General features: G+C 47.4%; 1 protein-coding gene and 1 pseudogene across 1 annotated transcript; both read right to left on the reverse strand.

Moving 5' to 3' along the window:
- Positions 1–4,460: 4,460 nt before the first annotated feature.
- LOC133923400 (uncharacterized) lies at positions 4,461–7,555 on the reverse strand. Its single transcript, XM_062368711.1, has 2 exons — positions 7,307–7,555; positions 4,461–6,478 (listed from the first exon to the last, which is right to left on the reverse strand). The coding sequence occupies exon 2, from the start codon at positions 6,457–6,459 to the stop codon at positions 4,486–4,488; it is 1,974 nt and encodes a 657-aa protein (XP_062224695.1). The 5' UTR covers positions 6,460–6,478; positions 7,307–7,555; the 3' UTR covers positions 4,461–4,485.
- A 1,084-nt stretch (positions 7,556–8,639) lies between these two features.
- Positions 8,640–11,345, reverse strand: LOC133923764 (serpin-Z1-like; annotated as a pseudogene).
- Between the last annotated feature and the right edge of the window lie 10,959 nt (positions 11,346–22,304).

Consider the following 22,304-nt stretch of genomic DNA (forward strand, 5'->3'; position numbering starts at 1 on the left):
TACTTCATGAGGGACCTCTTTGAAGGGGAGACCATCATCATCATCCTCCGGTGGCTTAGGGCCGGAAGCCTTTCCTGTGTGTTGCCCCCTCTATTGGTGCTGCTCGAGCTGCTTGGGCCTTGTGTGGCAGAACTCTGTGTCATGAGTGTCCGACTTGTGGATAGTGCACCACTTCTTTTTTGAGTTCTCCCCTAATACCGAATTCTTTCCCTTGTCAGAGGTCTTCCAAGAAGTGCAAGTCTTTTCATGGGACGCGGCCATGATGTTGTGTTCCCCGATCTTGTTCTTATTCTTGGCCTTTTTGACTTCTAACTAGAGTTGCATTTCTCATTCGACTTGGAGCCCTCGGCCTCCTTGCCCAACTAAGGTTGCTTGTCTAATCTGTCTATTGAACAGTTCCAAGAGATTGCCTCCTCATCGGACGTGTAGCAGTCCGCCAACTCGAATAGCTTTTTGACATCTCAAGGAGGTCGCATGGCCATGCCTTTGATCGTCCTCCGATATCTTATGCCTTGTCGAAAGGCACGAATGATCGAGGCATTGGTAATCTTTGGGATTGTATTCCTCACGTTGCTAAACTACTTGATGAACTCCCGGAGCAACTCTTTGGGTTCCTGCCAAAGGCAGTGGATATCATCTTCCTTCCTAGGATGTTTTTTATACATTGCTTGGAAATTCACACAAAAAAATGTCTCACATCCATTCTCAGGAGTCAACTGAATCTGGAGGAAGGTTGGTAAGCCATGAACGAGTTGACCCTTCAAGTGTTGTGGGGAGGTAGTTTGCCATGACCTGTTGGTTTCCCCAGCGGCTTGGATTGGTGTAGTATAGATCTGAAGAAATTCCACTTGGTTAGTATTTCTGTTATATTTCTCAAATGAATCGGGTTAGAATCTACGCGGCCAACGCATAGATCGGAGATGGTAAGTGAAAGAATTTCTCCTACTATCATCATCCCACCTTTCAAAATCTTCTTGTGGGTTCCCCATGCTCCCCCATTCTGTTGAGTCTATTGTGGGTCTCGTGAGGCATGTATTCCCTCAAGTTCTTGGTCAAGGTCCTGCGAGGGGGATCCCAACGAGAAGGAGTTTTCTCGGGAGTGTGCCCGAGTTCTGGGTGCTAGCTAACTCAGGGCATGCAGCTTCTCTGCTGATCAGAAGCCTCGGCCATCTGTTGAGCCTCGTAGATGCATCCAATCATCTCCTGCATCCACCGAGCGGTGCATGGGACTTTCAACCACTCCGGAGGGATGAAGATGAGAAGGATTTTAGCTCGCTCTAGCAGTCACGTGGTGTGGTAGCTCGCTCTAGCCAAAGAGATTTCGAGGAATCAACAGGGTCTCATCCTTGACTCGGAGTTTGTCTAGCGGCCGCAATAAGGTTCGCCAGGGAGGTCAGAGCGACCAACTGATTATTTTTCCTGTGGCTGGAACCATGGCTAGTCCCCCTTGTGGCATGGTGGCAGTAGGCGAGACGTCTTTGGCAGCCGGGTTAGGTGGATTGTTGGGATTGCCCTCATCCCCTTGATCCCTAACTTCAAGGACATTTACCTCATGATACTCTCCCTTGTTGCAAGATGATTTCGAAGAGGAAGAGGCATCAAAGTCGGTAAATCAGAGATCATCCTTTGGAATCTCCTCATCGGAGCCATTGATTCTTCGATAGCTTATGTAACTGATAGTTGGGACAGGTACGGAGATCGAAGATACTAACCTCTTAGTGCGAATACCTAGGAAATTGCCTTAACAACTGACTTAGAAGTTGACTAGCTATATATTGCTTTCGTAGATCGACAGATCTTTGGTAACTCGTTCAGCCTGGCATAAATGTGGGGGATGAAATCGCTGAAGGACCCAAGATCTGAGTCTGCCATATTGGGAAGCGTGATATCTTCTAATGTCGACTAATCCACTCGTATCCCCATGGACAACGCCAGTTATCGAGGATTTTTACATGACTATCTATTGTTTAGATGGGAAAATAGGGATACATGCATAGTCGTTGAAGAGTATCGCAAAGTGATATATAGATTTATACAAGTTCGGGCCTTTGAATTGGATAATAGCCCTACGTTCTATCTTGCCTTGTTTATTCTTAGGATCATAGAGTGCAATGGGATGTGTATAGTAGATGGATTCCTATGTATCTACTACTAAAGATCAAATCGAGTAGGGGATTATTCCTGCCGTGGATCTTCAATGGGTGTTGGTCTTCTATCTGACTAGACTTGCTTAATGGTTTGTGACTTCACATATATGAATGCTTGAGATTGATCTGACTTGTCTTGGACATGCCCCCTTCCCCTTCTTTTATAGTTGGGAGAACTCGGGTGTGATCTACCTGGACTCCTTTGGGCGTAATCTTTCTGGATTGTTAGATTCCCAAATATCTAGGAATCCTTTCCGAATAGGGTATGGCTTTCTGATTCGGTACAATTAGTTTCCCTTGTATCTTATATCCATACCCTACTCCATAGCGACTACGACTAGTCCCGTATCAAATAGGATACAGATAATCCTCATATACCCTTTATAGGTATATGGTATTTATAGAATATATAATATTAATTATATATCCTCGTTGATATTTAAATCAAATTATCTCTAATTGTACAAATTATCTCTAACTATACAACAAACTTAACTAACACAAATCCAATGCAATCTGGCTAGCAATAGGATGTTGTCTGACCAGCTACAGTGATGTCAATTAAACACCAACCACGAACACAAATCCAATAGGAAGGCTTCTGGATCATGCCAGATACACTGTGTGATCAGTAGACACTATAAACCCTGTACGAATCCAGTAGTTTACAGTTGGGCTACTATTGATGCACCTGAGTGCCCACAATTGCTCCCTGTACTTGACAACACCAACCATGAACACTAGGATGGTGTCCGACAGGAGCAAGGGCCGTCCATCGCCAACAATGATGGAGGACCCATCAATGACATAGGTGGCTGCGGCCATCTGCACGACGAGAGTCTACAGGATTCGTTTACCTCCGAGGTTTGCCATCTGTCCAGGGAGGAATCCATGGCGAAGTGATGTGGGAATGAAGGTCTAAGGAATGAGAGGAGCTCTCTAATGGTAGAGGATTAGTGGCATGAGGACTAACAGTAGTTTACTGCTTCCAGTTATAAAGGTATGTGGGGTGACAACGGCTCCCCCTACGATGCCGTAATTACGCACTTGCAGCAACGATAACATTTTTTCTAACCAAATTGTAACATTTTCTCTCTCTTTATTTTTGACCGGTAGCCTGACATCTCAAGTACCCTTGAGTAGTGAGGCACATTAAATGTGATGTTGATCTAGGAGAGGGATATGACGGCTTGTCCATTACTCAAGTGCTATTGTGACTGGAGTGTTTTCCCGGTCGTGTGATGTTTGATTAAGGCATTTTTTCTATCTGAAAGAGCTATTGATCAGGTCAAACATCCTAATCGACCTAATGTGACTATTGATCAGGAAGGATAAGACTTGCCTGAAGGATGGTCGGTTACGATGGCCACAGTGCGACGCGATGGATCGAGGAAAAAAAAAGGACAGAGAAGATGGGGTGACGGTGAACACAGTGCACAACGAGGATGAGTGGCATTGTACATTGTAAGTGATGGTGAAAGGGAGAGGGGGGGGGGGGGGAGAGATAAGGTGAATTTTTATTTTATTTATTTTAATCTTTCTATACTCTTCTCTGGAAATTTTTTGGTGTGACACAATTTGACGGCTGGAAGATTTCAATCGCAATCTCAACTTGAAAAATTTGCTATTGAAGGGAATTGTTGGAAGTATAGAAAGAAATAGATACGGTTTGGTTGTAATCTTCTGATGTGATTTGATTATTGTAATGATTAGAGATAGATTTTCTTAGACATAAACCTGTAAATTTGTAACACAAGATGTGTTGTCACGTCGAGGATTGTTCCTGGCTCTATAAATAAACATACGTGTTGAGAAAATTGGACACAAGAGGCATAGATTTTACGTGAAAAAATCCTTGGGGAAAACTATGGGAGATAATCCATTATTGATGGTACAATATTACATGTACAAATATGGCTTATATTTAGGGTCTGTTTGGCAGAGCTTCTCCTGATTTAAATTCTCTAAAAAAATTGATTCTCTGAGGAAGTGATTCTGTGGCTGAAAGTGATTCTTAATGATTCTCTAGGATAAACTCTATGAATCAGGAGAATCAGCGTTGTCAGCTTCTCAGGAGAAGCTACTTTTTTCAGCTCCTCAGCTTCTAGTTCATTTCAGTGAATCAGGAGAAGTGATTCACTCAGGGAGCTAAAGCCAAATTCTGCCGTTTGGCAGAGCTCCTCCAGATTCAGCTCAGAAGCTGAATCTAGAGCTCTGCCAAACGGGCCCTTATATAGGCGCTTTTAGAAGTCATTTTAACTAGGACTAAAATTTTTATCCGATTGAGTCATTATCAAACAATACGTGGCCCGGGAGGGTTTAACACTTGCTAATTATTTTACCATTCGTTCGTACGCTCACACAACTCTATGTGAAAGTACGCAGACAACCTCGTTGACCTCATGTATTTCGCTACAAGGGCAGCGACGGTAAGGAGCTCGCCGCCGCTGCTGAGCTGCTTGGCGTGAGAATTGGCGCTGCATTCCTCGGCAACGCAGCACAGCATCTGCGCCCACACCTGGCAGATCATCTGCAGCGTGTCACCAACCGGCGAGTCTTGTCGGTCGACGAGGAATGCAGCAAGCGAGCATCCTCCCCTCAACGCTTTGTCTCCAAGCCGGTTAGTATTCTTACAGGATAATTCGAACTCAGATGCAGAGTTAGTCCTCAATGCATCCGCGTAGCGTTGCAGTAAGCCGAGCACATCCTCGGCTGTGCTGTACTTGAGGTGACAGGTGAGAGCATAGCACAGCACAACATAGTCATGGCGGCTGGCATCGGGAGGCAGCATGTGGGGACGTGAGGCAAGCAGGAAAAGCATGTAATTGGAGAGCGCCTGAGCGGCCTCGACGAGATGAGCACCACCGGCCTCCGCTTCTGCTTGCTTCTGATCCTTGTACCACCACAGGTAGACCTCAGTGGCGATGTGCCAGATGAGGATCCTCTCCTCCAACTTGGACTCGACAATCCAGGCCGGGTCCCCGTACAATCCTCTCCTCTCCCACTCCTCCCGACCCCATTGCTTCGCCTTGATGCTCTTGAGCAGCAGCTGCACGATGCACTTCGAGACGGGGATGGACCACGAGTAGGCCAGCGTGTTCCACCAGTCCTCGACTCCCATCCATCTCGCTATGCTTCTGATTCGGCTGGCCCTGCTGCGCACGCACAACTGAACCAGGTTGAGCTGCCCCATGGAGCGCGACCAGCTGCACCTCCTCCTCCATTCTGCCGCACGGACCAGCCGGCGGAGATACACAGGTACATGGGCAAGAGAAGTACACACAGTAACTCCTTCCGATCCGTACTTTAGCAGGAGAGCACATGTCCAGCTCGAGAACATGGCCCTCAAAAGCGACGCAGTCTCCAGGACGACGGCCCCAACGAAGAGGACATAGGTAACAACCACATCTACTCTGCTGTAACCCTTGAGCTTACGATGATGATCACCCAGGAGTAGTATATTAAACAGCAAGAATGCGGCGGCGGCGGCCAGCGACGAAAGTACACGGATGCAGAGGCCATACCAAGTGTGCGTAGCCTCAGCCTTGGTGTAGAAGACGTCGTGCAGGAGCGAGAGCTGCATCTCGGCCACCTTGTACAAGTCCTCCTCCCCATGCAACTGTGATCCTGGACTGCTGGAGCCATACAAAAATAGACGAGGTAACGGCCCCTTAAACCTATCCTTGGCAAAATCCAATAGTAGGTGAGCATTTAATAGGAAGTATTCTGGATCCAAGCGACTTGTGAAAGGCTCCGGCACCACTAGATTAAATCTTCTCATCCCTATATCACTCTGGTAGTTTCCAGTTGGGCTAGTACCGGCGCACCTGAGCGCCCACACTCGCTCACCGTACTTGACGACGCCGACCACGAACACGAGGATGGTGGCCGACCGGAGCAAGGGCCGGCTGCCGCCAACGATGATGGAGGACCCGTAGATGACGTAGGCGGCTGCGGCCACCTGCACGACGAGCGTCTGCAGGTGGCGCAGCCACAGCTTGTTGTCCTCGATGGCGTAGGCGGTGATTTTGTCCTGCCCGCCAAGGTGCAGCAGCAGGAACGGCGCCCAGAGCGCCAGCAGCTCGTGCTCGGGCGACCTGCTGGTCACGGACAGGTGGCCAAGCACGTAGATCGCCGTCGCGTCGGCCAGCATGTACGCCGACCAGACGAAGGCCCTTAGCACGCCGGAGTCGATGTACCGGCGGAACTCCGCCAAGATGAGGAGCGTGACCTGGACCGTGAAGCTGAGCAGCACCAGCGCTTGGAGACCCCATTCTTTCCATGCATACGTCACGACCTCTACTCCTGCCATCGATTTCTCTGCCTTGCTTCTGAAATGGATTCACCAATCAATTGACACAAGTCAAAATTACATACTCGATATATAATGTTGTAAAAGCTGTCCCGTATCCTATTCCGGCCTAAGCATTCCCGCTACCATGAGTTCCTGCTAGAGTACTCAGGACTCGGGAGCACTATGTAATTAAGGCCAATAAAACGGCGTGTCCATCCAAAGAATCAAAGAATTCGAGGGGGTTTGAGAGTGATGATCGCTCATACTCTTTAGAGGTTAGTTGTGCCTAAAGAATTGGTGGTTGACTTCGCCAAATCTTCTCTTATACGGTTCTTGTTTCGTCGCTATTATTTTGGTTTTCATTTACTTCATTGTTACCATCACCCAAGCTCGTGACATATCTGGCAATTTCATATTGTATTTAGGACATATAAACATAATAAGTGGTATTAGAGCAAAGTCAAGATCGATCTGGTTTATGAAATGATCAGCAAAGCATGAGATAGCACACATTAAAGAACGGTCTCAGGCAATGTGGCCAAGCGGAAAAACTTGATGGCAATGAAGATCTATTAGGTGAGAGATACAAAAATCTCCACATTTTCATGTGATTAATTAATGTTGCATCGTGTGTATGTGAAGTTGCATGTTGATCTAGTTTAGAAGCGTATCCCAACGACTTTTATATCCTTCATATTTTAACAACGCGACTACATTATATAAACATCATGATAAAAATTGATAGAAGGACATGCATTTTTTTCAAACAAGAAAGGGTAATATTGGCTGAATTATCTCCTGCAGTAAAACGCACTGAAGGCATACGTATTATGTGAGAGCTAGCTATGTAAATAGAGCAACTTACATATGATTACTGGATCGAGAAGCGGAGAAGTGATCGATGCATGATATATTATTTTCAGTTGGAGAGAAAAGTTATCTATGGTCGGGGATTAGCCATCTTGATTATATATTTGGGGGGATGAATGCAATTCATACATAGTCAAGTAGCACATATATATAGCAGGGGCATGCAGAACCTGGTGCCATGCCTCCCAGAGGGTTAAGGCATTAGGAAAAGGCCAAGGCTCAAATCGATCATCTGATACCCCGCACAGCCGGCAAGCAAAAGGAAAAAAAAAAGAAGCAAACTATTCTCTTTTTTGCGCGAAAAGAAAGGAAGCTAAAACTATCGGCTACATTACTGTGATGTTATACAGGTGCTATATTTGCTTTTTCAGCTACAAAAATATATGGTTAACATCATAACCTCTCTAAAATAGGACCTAGAACTGAACTCGGTATATATAATCTCTTTATTTTCACATATAATTCTCCTTCCTCTCCATTGTTTCGCTTACACGTGGACCCGCAGCTTTTTTCTTTCACCTAACAACGAAGCAAGTAGTTGCATAGATTCCAGGAAACTTGGTCCTGGCATCGCCTGCGGTCCTGCTGCACATGCTAGATTCGAAGCCCCAGGCAGAAAATAACTTCAAGCACAGGTTTGGAAGCCACCGTGGGTAGCCACAAGCCTTAAGATCCCGCAGACCGTGACGTCAATTGAATCACCAATCTATAGCTATTTAATTAAGGGTGTTTTGGAACGCATGCCAGCCCTGATCAACTGGGTCTGATGGGCTGGTCTGGTATGGTACGGACACGCCGAGGCATGGTCTGGTTAGAGCACAGCTCGATAGGCCCGGCTAGTCTTTTGGACCATGTCGTGTCAGCTCGAGTGCCGAAGGCTCGGCCCATGGAACGGCCCGTAAAGCAACGTGCCATGTCAGGCCGGCTAGGCACGTCTAAGGCACACCGTACCGTGTCATGTCAGGCCGGCTAGGCGGGGTGGAGACGCGGCTGCGTGGCGGGGGCGGGGTGGGACGGCGGGGCTGTCTTTTTGCCTAAATGTGTTTGGATGGTGTTTCCAAGAAACTTGATTACTTTTCTTGCATGAATTTAGATCTTAGTGTTGGTCTCCTAATAGTAAAAGTCAAATGCAGAGATTATTTCTCGAGCATATTAGATGGTAAAAGACATCGATGAGCACACCTGTAGGCAAAGTTGTAAACGGTTCAAAGCAAACAGACCCGTATGTGAACAGTAAAAGAACTCCAGAGACATTATTATGATGATAGATCGAATATAAAAATACTTCTGTGACCTAGCAAATAAATAAATTGAAGGAGAAGGGGTTAACTATACAATTGATTAACTAGTGTGATGGAGGGTCAACAACCTGGCCAGCGAAAACAACTACACCACTATGGTCCTCCTTGATGAAGAAAAGGAAGGGGTGGTCGGCGACGAAGTCGGCAACATGCTCATCAGGAGTGTCCATGCCAAATCCTAGAATCTCCAGCGCGATGGCTGCTGCCACGACAGTGCCTTCCTCGTTGACATGGACGGAGCACTGGTGGACGACCGAGGGCACAGCTATAGATGACATCATGTCCTCATTATCGTCTTCTTTGGCCAGCGCCACCATCTTGGAGAAGGAGTCGCCGGTGGGACAAAACAACGTTAGGTCCGGCTTGAGCTCTCCAAGGAGACGGGAGGCCTCCACCTTCAGGGACACATCGAATTTCGGGATCTTGAACTCACCGACAGGGACCCATTGATCAGGCACGTGAAGGAAAGAGGCCGGGTTGGAGCTTAGCTCGTGCACCAGGCCGGGCAGGCCGTCGCGGTCGTCTGGGAGGTAGATGTACATGGAGAATCGCTGCTCGCACATGCCGGAGGCATAGGCCATCTGCAGGACCTTGAAGTCGGGATGGCAACTGTCGGTGACATGGAAACCAGGGGTCCCCAAGTCCCGAGGCCAGGACAGCAGTCTGCCGCGTGGCGCCCTCTCTCGGGGATTATCTTCCCGAGGTTCGAGAAGACCCAGTTCCAGGAGAGGGTGCTCGGGGCCATGAACAGTGGTCCCCGAGCACCCAAGTTCCCCGATGGTAAAAGAAGATCAAGTCCCGGGAGAGGGTGCTCGGGGCCATGAACAGTGGTCCCTGAGCACCCGAGTTCCCCGAGGACCCGAGCAGTACAGTACCAGGAGAGGGCGCTCGGAGCCACGAGCAGTGGCCCCCGAGCACCCGAGTTCCTCGAGGACCGAAAGAAGGGCATATCCAGGAGAGAGTGCTCGGGGCTGCGAGCAGTGGCCCCCGAGCACTCACAGTTCCCTGAGGGACTGAGAAGTCCTCCGCCGGTGGGCCCCACAGGGGCTCAGCGGTGAGGTGTCAACTGGTGAGAGGCCCAAGGCCGCATTTAAGAGGGCGCGTGGCCTGTCACTTCCAACCACTCCCCCCACGCTTGCTGTCAAGCCCTGCCACGATCTGGCAGGGGGCGTGGGGGTATTTAATGCACGGGTCCCATCGCGTGACATCCGGCGTGCCTCGGGATAACATCGCAGGGCTCGAGGCACACCGCCTGCCGCCCTGCTGTGTCAGGCCTGCTCTGATCGGGTGGGCACGCGGGGTTGCTCGGAGGCTACCCGGTGCCCCCCCCCCCGCAGCACTCGCTGAAAAGCCGAATAATGACAAAGACCAGACGGGGGCGCGTTTTCAACTCCCCCGTCACCTCAAGCTGCCCATGATGGTTGCTTTTCATTTATGGCGCCTTAAAACTCGTGCCATCCTTTCTGGGCACGCTACCGCCCCGGTGGGTATATAAGTATAGCGGGCTCCCCGGAGAAGAAGGGCCAAGTCTTACACGACTTAGACCGAGACTTAGACGAGTCTGAAGGACCGAAAGACCAAAACACAGAGGCTTGGATCAACCGAAGAACAAGGAGCACGAAGCTCTAGACTTAAACAAACATCCTTGTAACACAGCAGATCCCCAGAGAGACATTCTCTGGAGCATTTATAGCATACACACGGGAGTAGGGTATTACGCTCAGTGCAGCCCGAACCTGTCTAAAAATCCCCTGAGCATTTACTTCCCTCTGCATCCGATCATTCCACCTCCACCTACATCTCATTTACTCCCATTTATTTCACCTACGAAGCGGATTCAGAATCATCCCCCCGGCCGAATCTCAAAGGGGGTCCCTCCGGATCCCCGCTTGAGGAGTTCACCCTCCGACAGCAACCGATGTGCATCCTGTCATGGAGGTAGCATCCCTCCATGAAGGGCACGGTGACCTCGTGGCCGGGCGAGATGTAGAAGGTGCCATCCCGTGTCATGTCCTGCAGGAAATGGTCGTACCAGTAGCCTCAGAAGTAGAGGGAGTTGGCGAGGACAACAAGCGTGGAGGGGCCAATGGAGCTCCCAGGGAGGTGGCCTTTCAAGTGGCTGCCGGTCTTGCTCTCGAACCACTCGTTGATCACAGCTCTGGCTTGCACAGGCTGATCGATATATGCAAGGTATCATCGAACGATGGCGTACATGCAAGCAAAGCAAGCTGGATTAGAAACGGATCAACAGCCGATCGACGATTGGGCCTCTAATATGTGCAGAGAGAATATACGTACCATGCCTCTAAAGGAGATGGCTCACACCTCTGCCTTGTACCTGGAGGCGGCCATGGCCGCAAAGGTGGGCTTGAGGACAAGCGAGGAGTCCACCCAGATATCTGTGGCACATCGGACCTCGGGTGGTGGCGCGTCGTCGTCGTCGTCTTCAGCCTCGTTGATGTCGTGGGTCACAAGGACGTAGGAGGCCACCTTCGAGGTGAGAGAAGCATGTGCATCGGCATCAGCGGGGTCGAGGAAGAAGTTTATCTGGTCGCGCACAGTGCCCGTGGCTCCGGCCGCGAGGAGGCAGAGGATGGCGTGGAAGGACATGGGCGAGAAGGCCATGTTGATCTGGAGTTCCTCTTGTTGGTGGCCGCTGCCGAGGTGGTGGAGGAGCAGCATGGACAATGCGGCGAGGTCCCGCGCAGCAGCTGTGACCTGGTCGTCCTCCATGGGTATGGCAGATGCTCTGTAGTTGTTGTGGGCTTGTTGGTTACGCGCGCGCTTCTTCGATTGATCCCAAGCAAAATATAGGGTATAGGCACGTGCTTTTCAGCTGGTAGGTATGATCGAGATAAGAAATTGTCGTACCAACACAACATGTGGAATGCCAGTTTGTTTATCTGCAATATAGATGGTTAAATGGACCACTCGGGTCGGTCCGGTTACGGGCTCGGCTCGGCACGGTCCGAACGGTCTGGCTATTGTAACGAGTCATGTCGTGTCAGCCCGCGTGCCTCCCCTCGACCTACGGCACGACTCATCAGTCATCGTGTCATGTCGAGCCGACTCGGGCACGATTGCGACTCAGAGGCACGGTCGACCTGACGGGCACGACAGGCACGGGCGGCTCAATGGCACACGGGCGGCCCGTCGATACAGCCGGTCCGATAAAATAAAAAATAGCTACAAAATTAAAAAAAAATATAAAAAATAGATAAAAATATAAACAATAGATAAAAAATAGCTATAAAATTAAAAAAATATAGAAAATAGAAAATAGAAAATAGTCGGGCCCATGTGTACGGGGCTAGATCGTGCCTAGCTGGGCCGTGCCCGTGCCGGCACGTCGTGCCACGCGCTCGGCCCAGAAACGGCCTGTGGCCTCATGCCGTGCCGGCCTGACCCATCTCGGCTCGGGCCATGCCGTACCTGGGCCATGCCTACAGTGTCGTGCCTTGGGCTGACCCAGTAGGCACGACCCATTTGGACATCTTTAATCTGCAACAACAATCGTGCTAGCATCTACTTCTCTATCTCTTTTTACCTTTTACTAGTTGAGTGTCCATACGTTACAACGGAAACTCAAAATTTCACGACATAACATTATTAACTAGTTGAAACACATCACAATTGGATAGTGTCGGATACAGATAGTGCTGGATATAGATAGTTTCGGTGATCACGAATACGGATTGATTTAGATCGAATATGTGATACGGATATTATCGGTCACGAATATTTCTTCGTATATTGAGTAAAAGCAATAATTACATATATCACATATGTTATAATCATTTGACCATTCCACAATTCCAAAATCCAACTACATTGTGGGCAAAATATAGATTACCATAAGAAAAAGGTTCCACCATGCAATACAGTATTCATCTCAGACTTATGTCTGCAACAAAATAATCAATAACAGTCCAGTGACATCTAAATTACTATTATTCCAACTCCAAGCGCATACAAAAGATCGATATGTATCGATGTCTAGCTGCAAGCTTGCAATCACAAATAGAGCTCAATCAGTTCAGTCAGTTCAGTTGGAAAAGTACTTCAGTTAGCTCAGTTGAGCTATAACATGGAAATCTTCATTGTTCACCTTCCCAACAATGCATCTAGACCGAAAGCATGAAGCGGTGTACAATTTCTATACCGAGCTTTTTGGCACAGCGGAGGAGAGAACGACTACGCTGGACCTCCCAAACTTTTACTGAGAGCCCCTTGATCTCTCCTCATTGGACAGGCCATTTGCAGTGGATGAGGTATGGGCGACGGTGAAAGATTTACCACCGGACAAGGCCCTAGGGCCAGATGGGTACACAGGGAGGTTTTATCGATCATGTTGGAATATCATCAAGGTTAATCATTTTGCTGCCTTGTATGTTTTACAACAAGGGGATGAGCGTAAGCTGGGACTTCTTAACTTAGCGTACCTGACCCTACTACTGAAGAACGTGGACACCATCCATACTAAAAATTATTAGCCAATAAACCCAATCCATAGCTTCGCTAAGCATGTGGCCAAGATCATGGCAAACCAGCTTTCCCCAAGGCTGTCCAGCATGGTGCCTTTATAGCGAACATGGTCCTTTTAGAGCATGTATGTGATTTTGGTGATTAATAATAACATAGTCAATGGAGCTAACATATTTGTCAAGTATTTACTTTAGTAGGTCTCATGGATGCACATTTGAGAAATTGAACAAGAAGATAGAACTCAAATAAGTTGGAATTAGACGAATTCTGGAAAAACTCTATACACCGGATGGTCTGACGCTAGGGAGCTTGTACACGCCAGAGGATTTGTTTAGAAGTAAGCTTTAATGCTTGTACACGATGGATGGTCTGGCACTGAAGCAGATGAACACGCCGGAGTGTTTTCAGAAGGAGTTCAAGTTGTACACGCCAGATGGTCTAACGTACACATCAGAGGTTGTCGGAGAAAAGTCCAGAGGGAATTCTTTGTGTTCACTGGAAAAAGGATTTATACACGCCGGATGGTCCAGCGCAGATCTGGAAGGAGTCACCAGAGTAAAGTCCACGAGGTTCCTGTTGAGTGGAAAATGGACAACACGTTGGATGGTCCGGCGTATATAGAAGAGGCTTCACTGGAGTAATTGTGGCTCTAACAGCTAGATTTTGTGGACGATCCACATTGGATAATCCAATGTTTGGAGCAGGTGCACACCGGATCATCTGGCGTTCACGAAAATTGTGACCGTTGGAGCAACAACTAGTTCGTGGGGTTGATGCTATATATACCCCCCCCCCACTCGGTCATTTACGTGTGTTGGAGTCTAGAGAAGCTCATATACACTTGAGGAGACATCCAAACCACCAAAGTGCTAAAAGTGACTATCCAAGGCAATTAGCACAAGATTAAGGAGTGATTAGTGCTATTAGCCCTATAGAGAGTTGTTGCTAGGTATTGCTGCCTAGAGAGGGGATAGTGATCCTACCTTGTACCAAGCGGTACCCTGACGCCTTAGAGTCTTGGTAACTCACCGGCATCATGAGCCTTGGTGGCTCAAGCTTGTCGACCCTTCAGCTTCGTGTGGAGCAACGGCAAGAAGCTTATATGGGGATGCGCAGACTCTTTCCTTGGTGGCTCAAGCTCCGAAGTAAAGAGGATGGTAAGTGACCAATAGAGAGGCTTGTGGTGAGCCATGCCTTTGTGACTTGGTGGCTCAACCTACTTGAGGGCTAGGTGGCACAAGGGTAGTGACCGGGTGCCGACTGGGAGCAATATCCTAGGTGGCTACTCCAACGTGGACTAGAGGTGGTGTTTATGTCATTGATACCATGGGATAAAAATTATTTATGTCAAGTTTGCTCTCTACCTTCTTTACGTTTCCGCATTTACATACTTGCAATTTACCTTTGTGTGTTTACCTTCCTAGAGTAGTTTGTTAGGATTAGCTATATGTTGCAAACCCTTTTGAGCGGTAGAATAGACACACTAGATAAATCTAGAGCATTTTAAGATAGAAATTGATAAAAATTTATCTTGTGAAGTTTTTGGAGCCGATTAGTTTTAACTGTCCTTATTCACCCCTCCCCCCTCTTGGGATGTCACCGACCCCTTTCAGTCTCCATCAAAGTGTCTTCGTCTGTGGTCAATGCATTCATGGTAACTTCATCTTTGTGCAACAAACTGCGAAGCTACTTCACCAACAAAAGGAGCCTCGGTTACTCCTAAAACTCGATATTTCAAAAGCTTTTAACTCGGTATCATGGCCCTTTCTCATGGAGGTACTCTCTCACCTTGGGTTCAGCCAATCTTGGTGTAATCTAATGTGTAATCTACTATCCTCAGCCACCACGTGGATGTTGTTAAATGGTGAGCTGGGGAAAGTTATTAGGCCTCGTCGAGGGCTACGCCAAGGGGACCCTCTGTCCCCCATATTGTTTATCCTTATCATGGACGTGCTAAATGCGCTAATCAGCAAGGCAAGCGGAGAGGGGTTGTTACAGCCTTTGACCACTCGCTCCATAGGACACAGGGTGTCATTATATGCGGATGATGTCGTCCTCTTCCTATGTCCTATCCCTTGTGAGCTGAACTTGATCAAAGAAGTACTTGCTCTTTTTGGGGATGCATCTGATCTTAAAACTAATCTGCAGAAGTGCTCGACAACCCCCAACCGTTGCCAAGAAATTGATCGACAGGTCATCCAAGCAGCATTACCGTGTGCGGTAATAGATTTCCCATGCAATTATATAGGACTTCCGCTTTCAATTAAGAAGCTAACTAAGGTTGACTTGCTGCCGTTGATTGACAAAGTGGCTGACAAGCTGCCTGGTTGGAAGGCTGCTCTTATGGATAAATCTGGAAGGTTGATACTGGTTAAAGTTGTCCTCACCACCATCCCCATATACCAATTGATTGCCATGGACCTCCCCAAGTGGGTAATTGAAGCAATTGACAAGAGGCATTGGGCTTTTCTTTGGAAAGGGTGAGAGCAAGTCAATGGTGGGAACTGTCTCGTGGCTTGGAGCAAGGTATAAGGACCACTTGAGCTTGGTGGACTTCGCATTCATAATCTAGAAATGCTTGGATGGGCGCTTCGCATGCGATGATTATGCTTGAATAAGACCCATCCGGACCGTCCTTGGGTAGGACTCCAGTTGCCAGTGCACGCCAATACTGCAACTCTATTTGCAATCTCAATGCCCACTCAAGTTGGTAACGACCAGACGACGCTGTTTTGGATAGATCGATGGCTCCATGGCCATTCCATTATGCAAATTGTGCCATCCCTAATCACTACAGTTCCGAGATGAGACCTGAAGCAACAGACAGTAGCACAAGCCTTACAAACCTGGCAGTGGGTGCGGGACATAAGGGGATGCCTATTTGTTGATGTTTTGGTAGAGTACTTGCAGCTGTGGGAAGCCATTGACACTGCTACAGAAACAGATTTCACTGCCAGCTTCAAAACCACCTTCACTATTAGTTTTGGAGCTCACAGATCACTGTTAGTTCTTAAGCCGACTGTGTTGCTCCTTCCAGAAAACAAAAAAAAATGAGCCGGCTCGATTTCGAGCCGACTCGGCTGCCGCTCCCATCGCCGCTCGACGCGGTGCTCCCATCACCGCTCCCGCCGTGCACCGCCGCTGCGGTAGTATTGCTCACAAACAATCACAAACATCAAGCTATTTACAGTACTAACTTACAATCACAAACACTAGAAGCTCACAAACAATCACAATCACAAACATCCAGCCCTCTCCTCTACACAAGGAATGGCGATGGCATCCTTATCGAGCTCACCGATGCCTGGCAAGCGCAAGAGGGACTCCACCGACCAGGGCCCATCTTAGCAGCCGTCCAAGTGATGGACGTGGCGCGCACAGGAAACCTACTCCTCCAAGCTCCTCGACGCGCGCGTATGAGACCTACTCCTCCAGGCGAGGTAAGGGACGTGGCCAACCGCACACTCGCCATTGTGGCCCATGGGCGCTCGCAGTGGAGTCGTGCCATCCTTGCCTGCCGCGCACCCACCACGCCCCGACCCCAACTGCCGCCTCCTCAAGTTTAGATATGGAGTGAGCCAGTGGGAGAGGAGGCCGGAGAGGAGAGGAGTGAGGCCTCCACTCCGGTGGGGGAGGAGACCGGGGAGGAGGTCGATGGGAGAGGAGTGAGGCTGATGGGAGAGGAGCGAGACAGGTGGGGAGGATAAGGGAGAGAGAGAGAGCTGGATGTGTAAGGCAGAGAGAGAGCTGGACGTGAGCTTTTGTGAGCCAAAAGTCAATTAGAATGAAATTTCAGGTCCGATCACTCCTTCACTACCGGTTGGTATTAAAAACCAGCAATGAAGCTATAGCAGGGCATCACTGCCGGCTCAAACCATCGACTGACAGTGATGCCCCTTATCACTGCCGGTTCATAAGTCATATTGGCTGATTTTTCATACGAGGCTTATAAACCGGCAGTGATGGGCTGGCATATATGACCGATTTTATAGTAGTGTGAAGGTATCACACTGCAACCAGAAATACAAGATTTACACATCGGGACATGGACAGGATCGGGAGATTTTTTTTCTTCCAAATCAGCCTACAGAGCCTTATTCACCGGTGCTATTGGTTTCAAGCCATGGAAACGTGTATGGAGAACCTGGGCGCCTCTACGGTGTAAACTTTTCATTTGGTTGGCGATTTGTAACCGTTGCTAGAGAGCTGACCGGTTGGCGAGGCATGGCTTACCGCATCCGATGTTCTATCCCTTGTGTGATCAAGATGACAAGACGATGAAACATCTCCTCACCAATTGTTTCTTTGCTCGGGAGGTGTGGTTTCAACTGTCAGGGCATGTTGGGCTGCAGAACTTTTCATCTGAACCCCATCATCTGGTGTTTGAGGATTAGTGGTATCAATCTCATCAAATGATTAAAAACAGCGAAGAAAAGGATTCAACTCTCTTGTGATCCTTGGAGCTTGGTGGATATGGAAACACCGTAACACTTGTGTTTTCAATGGAGCCTCACCATGAGTTCAAGACATTTTCCGTGACATAGCTGATGAGGCTCGGCTATGGTGTTTAGCTAGGGAGAAAGGGCTGAGTACCTTGTGGCTGGGTTAGATCCTAGCTAGAGTGGTTGTTGTAATCTCAAAACGGCCACGTATGTTAATCTAAGTACCCAGGGGTGTGTGAGTGTGTTGGTGCTCTACCTTTCGGTAGAGTTTGTGTATTGGAACAGTTTCAACAATAACGATAGGTTATGCACCTCCTTCACTGATTGTGGTTGTCTCCTTCACCACCAAAGCACGGTCATCTGGTTGCGGTGGCTTTGGCGCTGATTGACCCATGCCAACGGTTGTAGCAGCAGCAGTGCTTGCACATACACTCACACTTGTAATAGCCATCCTAATTCCCGAATCCAATAAATAGAAAGAAAAAACACATATCAGTTTCTGAATTGAGTGATGGATTGGAAGACATTATCTGCACACAAGCTGGAGTATTATCCTATAATGCAGAGACAGCACACACAAGAATGTGGAGTGATGTTTAGACAAAAGAGGCCATTGCACCATTTCTACTGAAAACAATATTCACAACACAGGCACAGTCAGGCATAAGCCTGACATTCTCGTCATCATCAAATCAATAAATTACTTGGAGTACAACATTCTAACAACATAAAGCAATCCAATTTGTGAATCACCACTCACTACATGAAAAATAGACAAAAGAGACACGAAATAAGTGACGGATCATAAAAATGACGAATTATAGTTGTAACCCGTCACTTATGACTTATCATAGGTGATGGGTAATGGGTTATCCTAGGTCAATCATAGGTGACGGGTCGTAGTTGTGACCCGTCACCTATTACGACTCATAAGTGACTAGTCATACTAGCCAGTCATTGGTGACAGGTTATCAATGACTAACTAATCAGTGACGGGTCATCCTAACCAGTCATTAGTGACGGGTCAAGTTATTACCCGTCACCAATAACTTGATCAATACATAGAGCTATTATTTTATATTTTGTGTGTATATATACCCCTAGGTATTCATATACTTAGGTTTATGTAGATATATACATATATAACATTTATGGTTGTTTTTATAGATGTACAAGATCGATATATAGAACTATCATTTCATGTGGTGCAAAAGTGCATGTACTCCTGGTTTATGCTATGTGTGTGTATATATGTATAGTAGTATAAATAGATACTCATATATATATATACATATATGTGTATTCTATGTTATTTTTCTCTATTCATAAGGGGTGTATATATATAATATACAGCCTCAGGAATATATATATGTATATGATACTAAAAAAAATATTTTTCTTTTATTTTTCTCTTATTTTTTATCACCTCAGCAGCATAGAATAGAAATTATTGTACAATTTTTCTCAAGTTTGATGTAAAGGGTGGCGGCTATAGACACAAACACACGTTCCGAAAGCGGTGCAGAAACTTTCGGGGGTGAGAACTCAATCTTTCAAGCCATTTTTGGCCTCGAAAAATTCGACAAAACCAACGTTGTCAGTCGGCAATGGATGTAACTTTTTCTGTAGATGTCTATAGAGTCAAAAAAAAATATCAAAATCGGAGTCCGTGTGCAAAAATTATACCCTTTTTACTAAAAGCACTTCGTGTCAATATTTCGGGAAAAACGTCATCGGTGACGGGTCATAACTGTGACTCGTCACCTATGAGTTGCATAAGTGACGGGTCACAGTTATGACCCGTCATCTATGACATTCGACCATGAAGGTTAAAAGGATAGCATATCCGGTTTCTATCACAAGCATGTGATAGCTGAGGTGGTAAGGGAGTTGCGCGCGAGGCACTGGGCGCGGGTTCGAGTTCCATGAAATGCAAAGACCGAAATATCATTGGAAATGATGTGGATCGGGCATATGCGATGGGCCCTGTATTAGGTGGCTCTCGGGTGATGACTTCTCGTCAGTGATGTGTTCGGGGTGACGGGTGCGTCACCCGTCACCCATGATAATTATAACCTGTCACTTTTGAGCTATTTTTACGTTTTCACGTAGTGATTTTCACAGGGAAAATGAATATAGTGTGGTAATAAAACACGTACTAAAAACCTTTTGTCATCTGCAGTTGAACTCTATCTGCAACAATTCAGAAAACCTATACCATATTAAGATTACCAATCTTTACCACCACGGAAGAAAAGAGAGGGATTACCAGATGAGGTTGAATTCCTTCCTTCTCCTGGCCGCGAGAAGTTTAATCGGGCTGCAGCGCTGAGGTAGATCCCTTGTTACGATGGTGACGGGGTAGATCCGTCGAGGTCGGTGGCGATGGCGAGGGAGGGGCGGCGGCAGAGACCGGAGATGAGATGTGGAGTGGGAATCGGGATGCAACTGTTGAATGCCTAAATGAGTGAATGGTGATGCATTGATGCTATTCGGGTTGAGCCTGTGAACCCAACCCGTGATCGATGACCCTGACGGCCCGACTCAGTCAATCGGATACTTAATTGGATCCTAACCGGATATATCTAATAAATATGTCGGATATCCACTATCCGATGGATATCAGTCTCCCCATAATCAAATCCGACATCCGATCAAACAATCCGAATAAGGATCCGATATCCAAGATTTTTTTCCAGATATCCGAGTTTTTTGGTCCGAATAGCGTCTGAACTCCTTCAGGCGATTGGTCGGTAGAGAAATATCTATCCCATTTGTACCACTAATTCTTATAATGAGTTACTACTCTTCCGTTTAGATGAGCGTTGTTTTCTGTCTGTTTTTTTTTTTTAAAGAACAAATTTTAAATCAAAAGTAGAAACCTGATTATTATCAGGATAACATGTTTAATTGTTTCATTATTTTGAAATTTTTGGTAATTGTGCCTTCTTATTCTGTTTAGTGGGTCCTAACCATGCGGCGGTTGTTAAGTCGCAAAATATCCACCGGTGTACCTATCCCCTTCCATTTTTCAAGAATTGTTCCTCAGCTTTTCCCCTGATTCCTGTCTAATCAAGAGAGGTGGAAGGAGATTCCATCTGCATTCTTCAACATTAGGCGGATCCAACCCTTTTATCGTTGCTGCTCATCCTCCGTGAGTCACCCAGCGTGCGATCTACTGTTTTGTTCGAATTCTTAACCCTACCGGTTTCAAAGCATTACAGGTGTGGTGGTCAAACATCCTCTCAATGCGTTCTTGTTTTTTTTTTTTCAGCTTTAGAGACTGAAATTCCCCCCATTTATGACTTTGGTTATGCCCTCCTCCTGCATTTTTTCGGTTTTGGGATTTTTAAGGTTTAGGTTTTTTAGTGGGTTTATGATTTTTAGTTTTTTAGGTTTTAGCTAGGGTCTATGGATTTGCTAAACTATGCTAGTTCCTTGTTATTGAAGCAACTTTTTAGTCGACTTATCATTATTCAACCCGAAACATTCTCACACTTTCGTATTCAAATATTGGATTCATGGATTGTTTTTGGATTGTTAAGGACCATTGATCCTCATTATTGTGTCACATTTTCATTATAGTTACGGTTTTATGATATAAATTTCCCTCCTTTTCCAATAGATGTTTAGATGCTCGATCTTTGAATGGGGTCTGCAATATTTACATATTTCCGGGATGAAGAAACTTGATGCCCCGCCAACACACATGACAAATGTGGTAATTTGCAATAGCTTTTTTTTATATAGGAAAAAGTTCTTTTTACTACCACAAACAATTAAATCTATCTGACCCTAAACAAAAACTTAACTCGTTTTACAACCCGAACAATTCAGTATTGGACACTTCATCCCTTGAGTGGGTTTTACATGGCTGTTTTGCTGACATGAATATGGTTTTGCTGAGAAAATCTATTATGTCAATAGGGCCCACATGTCATAAGCGTACCCTTCTTCTCCATGAGTCCTTTCTTCCTTTGCCTTTCTTTCTTCATCAGCCGTGAAAAGAGCAACCAGAGCCACCATTGTCGAACCAAATCCCTGGCCTCCTGGCCGGAGCAGTTTCCCTGCAGTCCTGCACCTCTCACTGACCACCAACCACCCACTCCTTGCTGGCACCATGAACCCAGTGGCCGGCAGCGGCTCCAGTCCACTAGCCGATGGCTTAAACGAGGCCATTCACAGAAAAGAAGCTAGAGAGAAATGACCCAAACGAGGAACAGAGATGAAGAGATTGGGGAAATGGTTGAAATCTCGACAAAATGCCCCAGAGGGTCACTGCCCGTGCCGGCAAATCAGTGCGTCCCCAGCCATGCCACCACCAGTCGTCGAAGCTTGGCCACAGCTTGCCTGCCTGCTTCTATTGGGAACTCCCTCATTGCCGCGCTCTGCCTCTTCCGCCGCTGGCTCCCGGCCCTCGACGTGCTCCGCGACATGCTCGAGGAGGGCACCCGCTCACCTCCTTCACCCTCGTCAGCATTCTCCTCTCCTGCTCCCATCTCGCCCACGACACCCGCCTCGGCCGCGAGGCGCACGGATTCGCGCTCAAGAACGGGTTCCTGGACGGCGACGAGCGCTTCGCGTTCAACGCGCTGCTCCCCATGTACGCGCGCCTCTGCCTCGACGACGACACGCAGAGCCTGTTTGGCTCCGTTGGCGCAGCCGACGCATCGGGCGGCGTCGTCGTGTCGTCACGTGGAACACCATGGTAAGCCTGCTCGTGCAGAGCGGCCGCTGCGGTGAGGCCGTCAATGTGCTCTACGAC

This window comes from Phragmites australis, chromosome 7 (genome assembly GCF_958298935.1).
Source record: "Phragmites australis chromosome 7, lpPhrAust1.1, whole genome shotgun sequence".
In the NCBI taxonomy this organism is placed as follows: Eukaryota; Viridiplantae; Streptophyta; class Magnoliopsida; order Poales; family Poaceae; genus Phragmites; species Phragmites australis.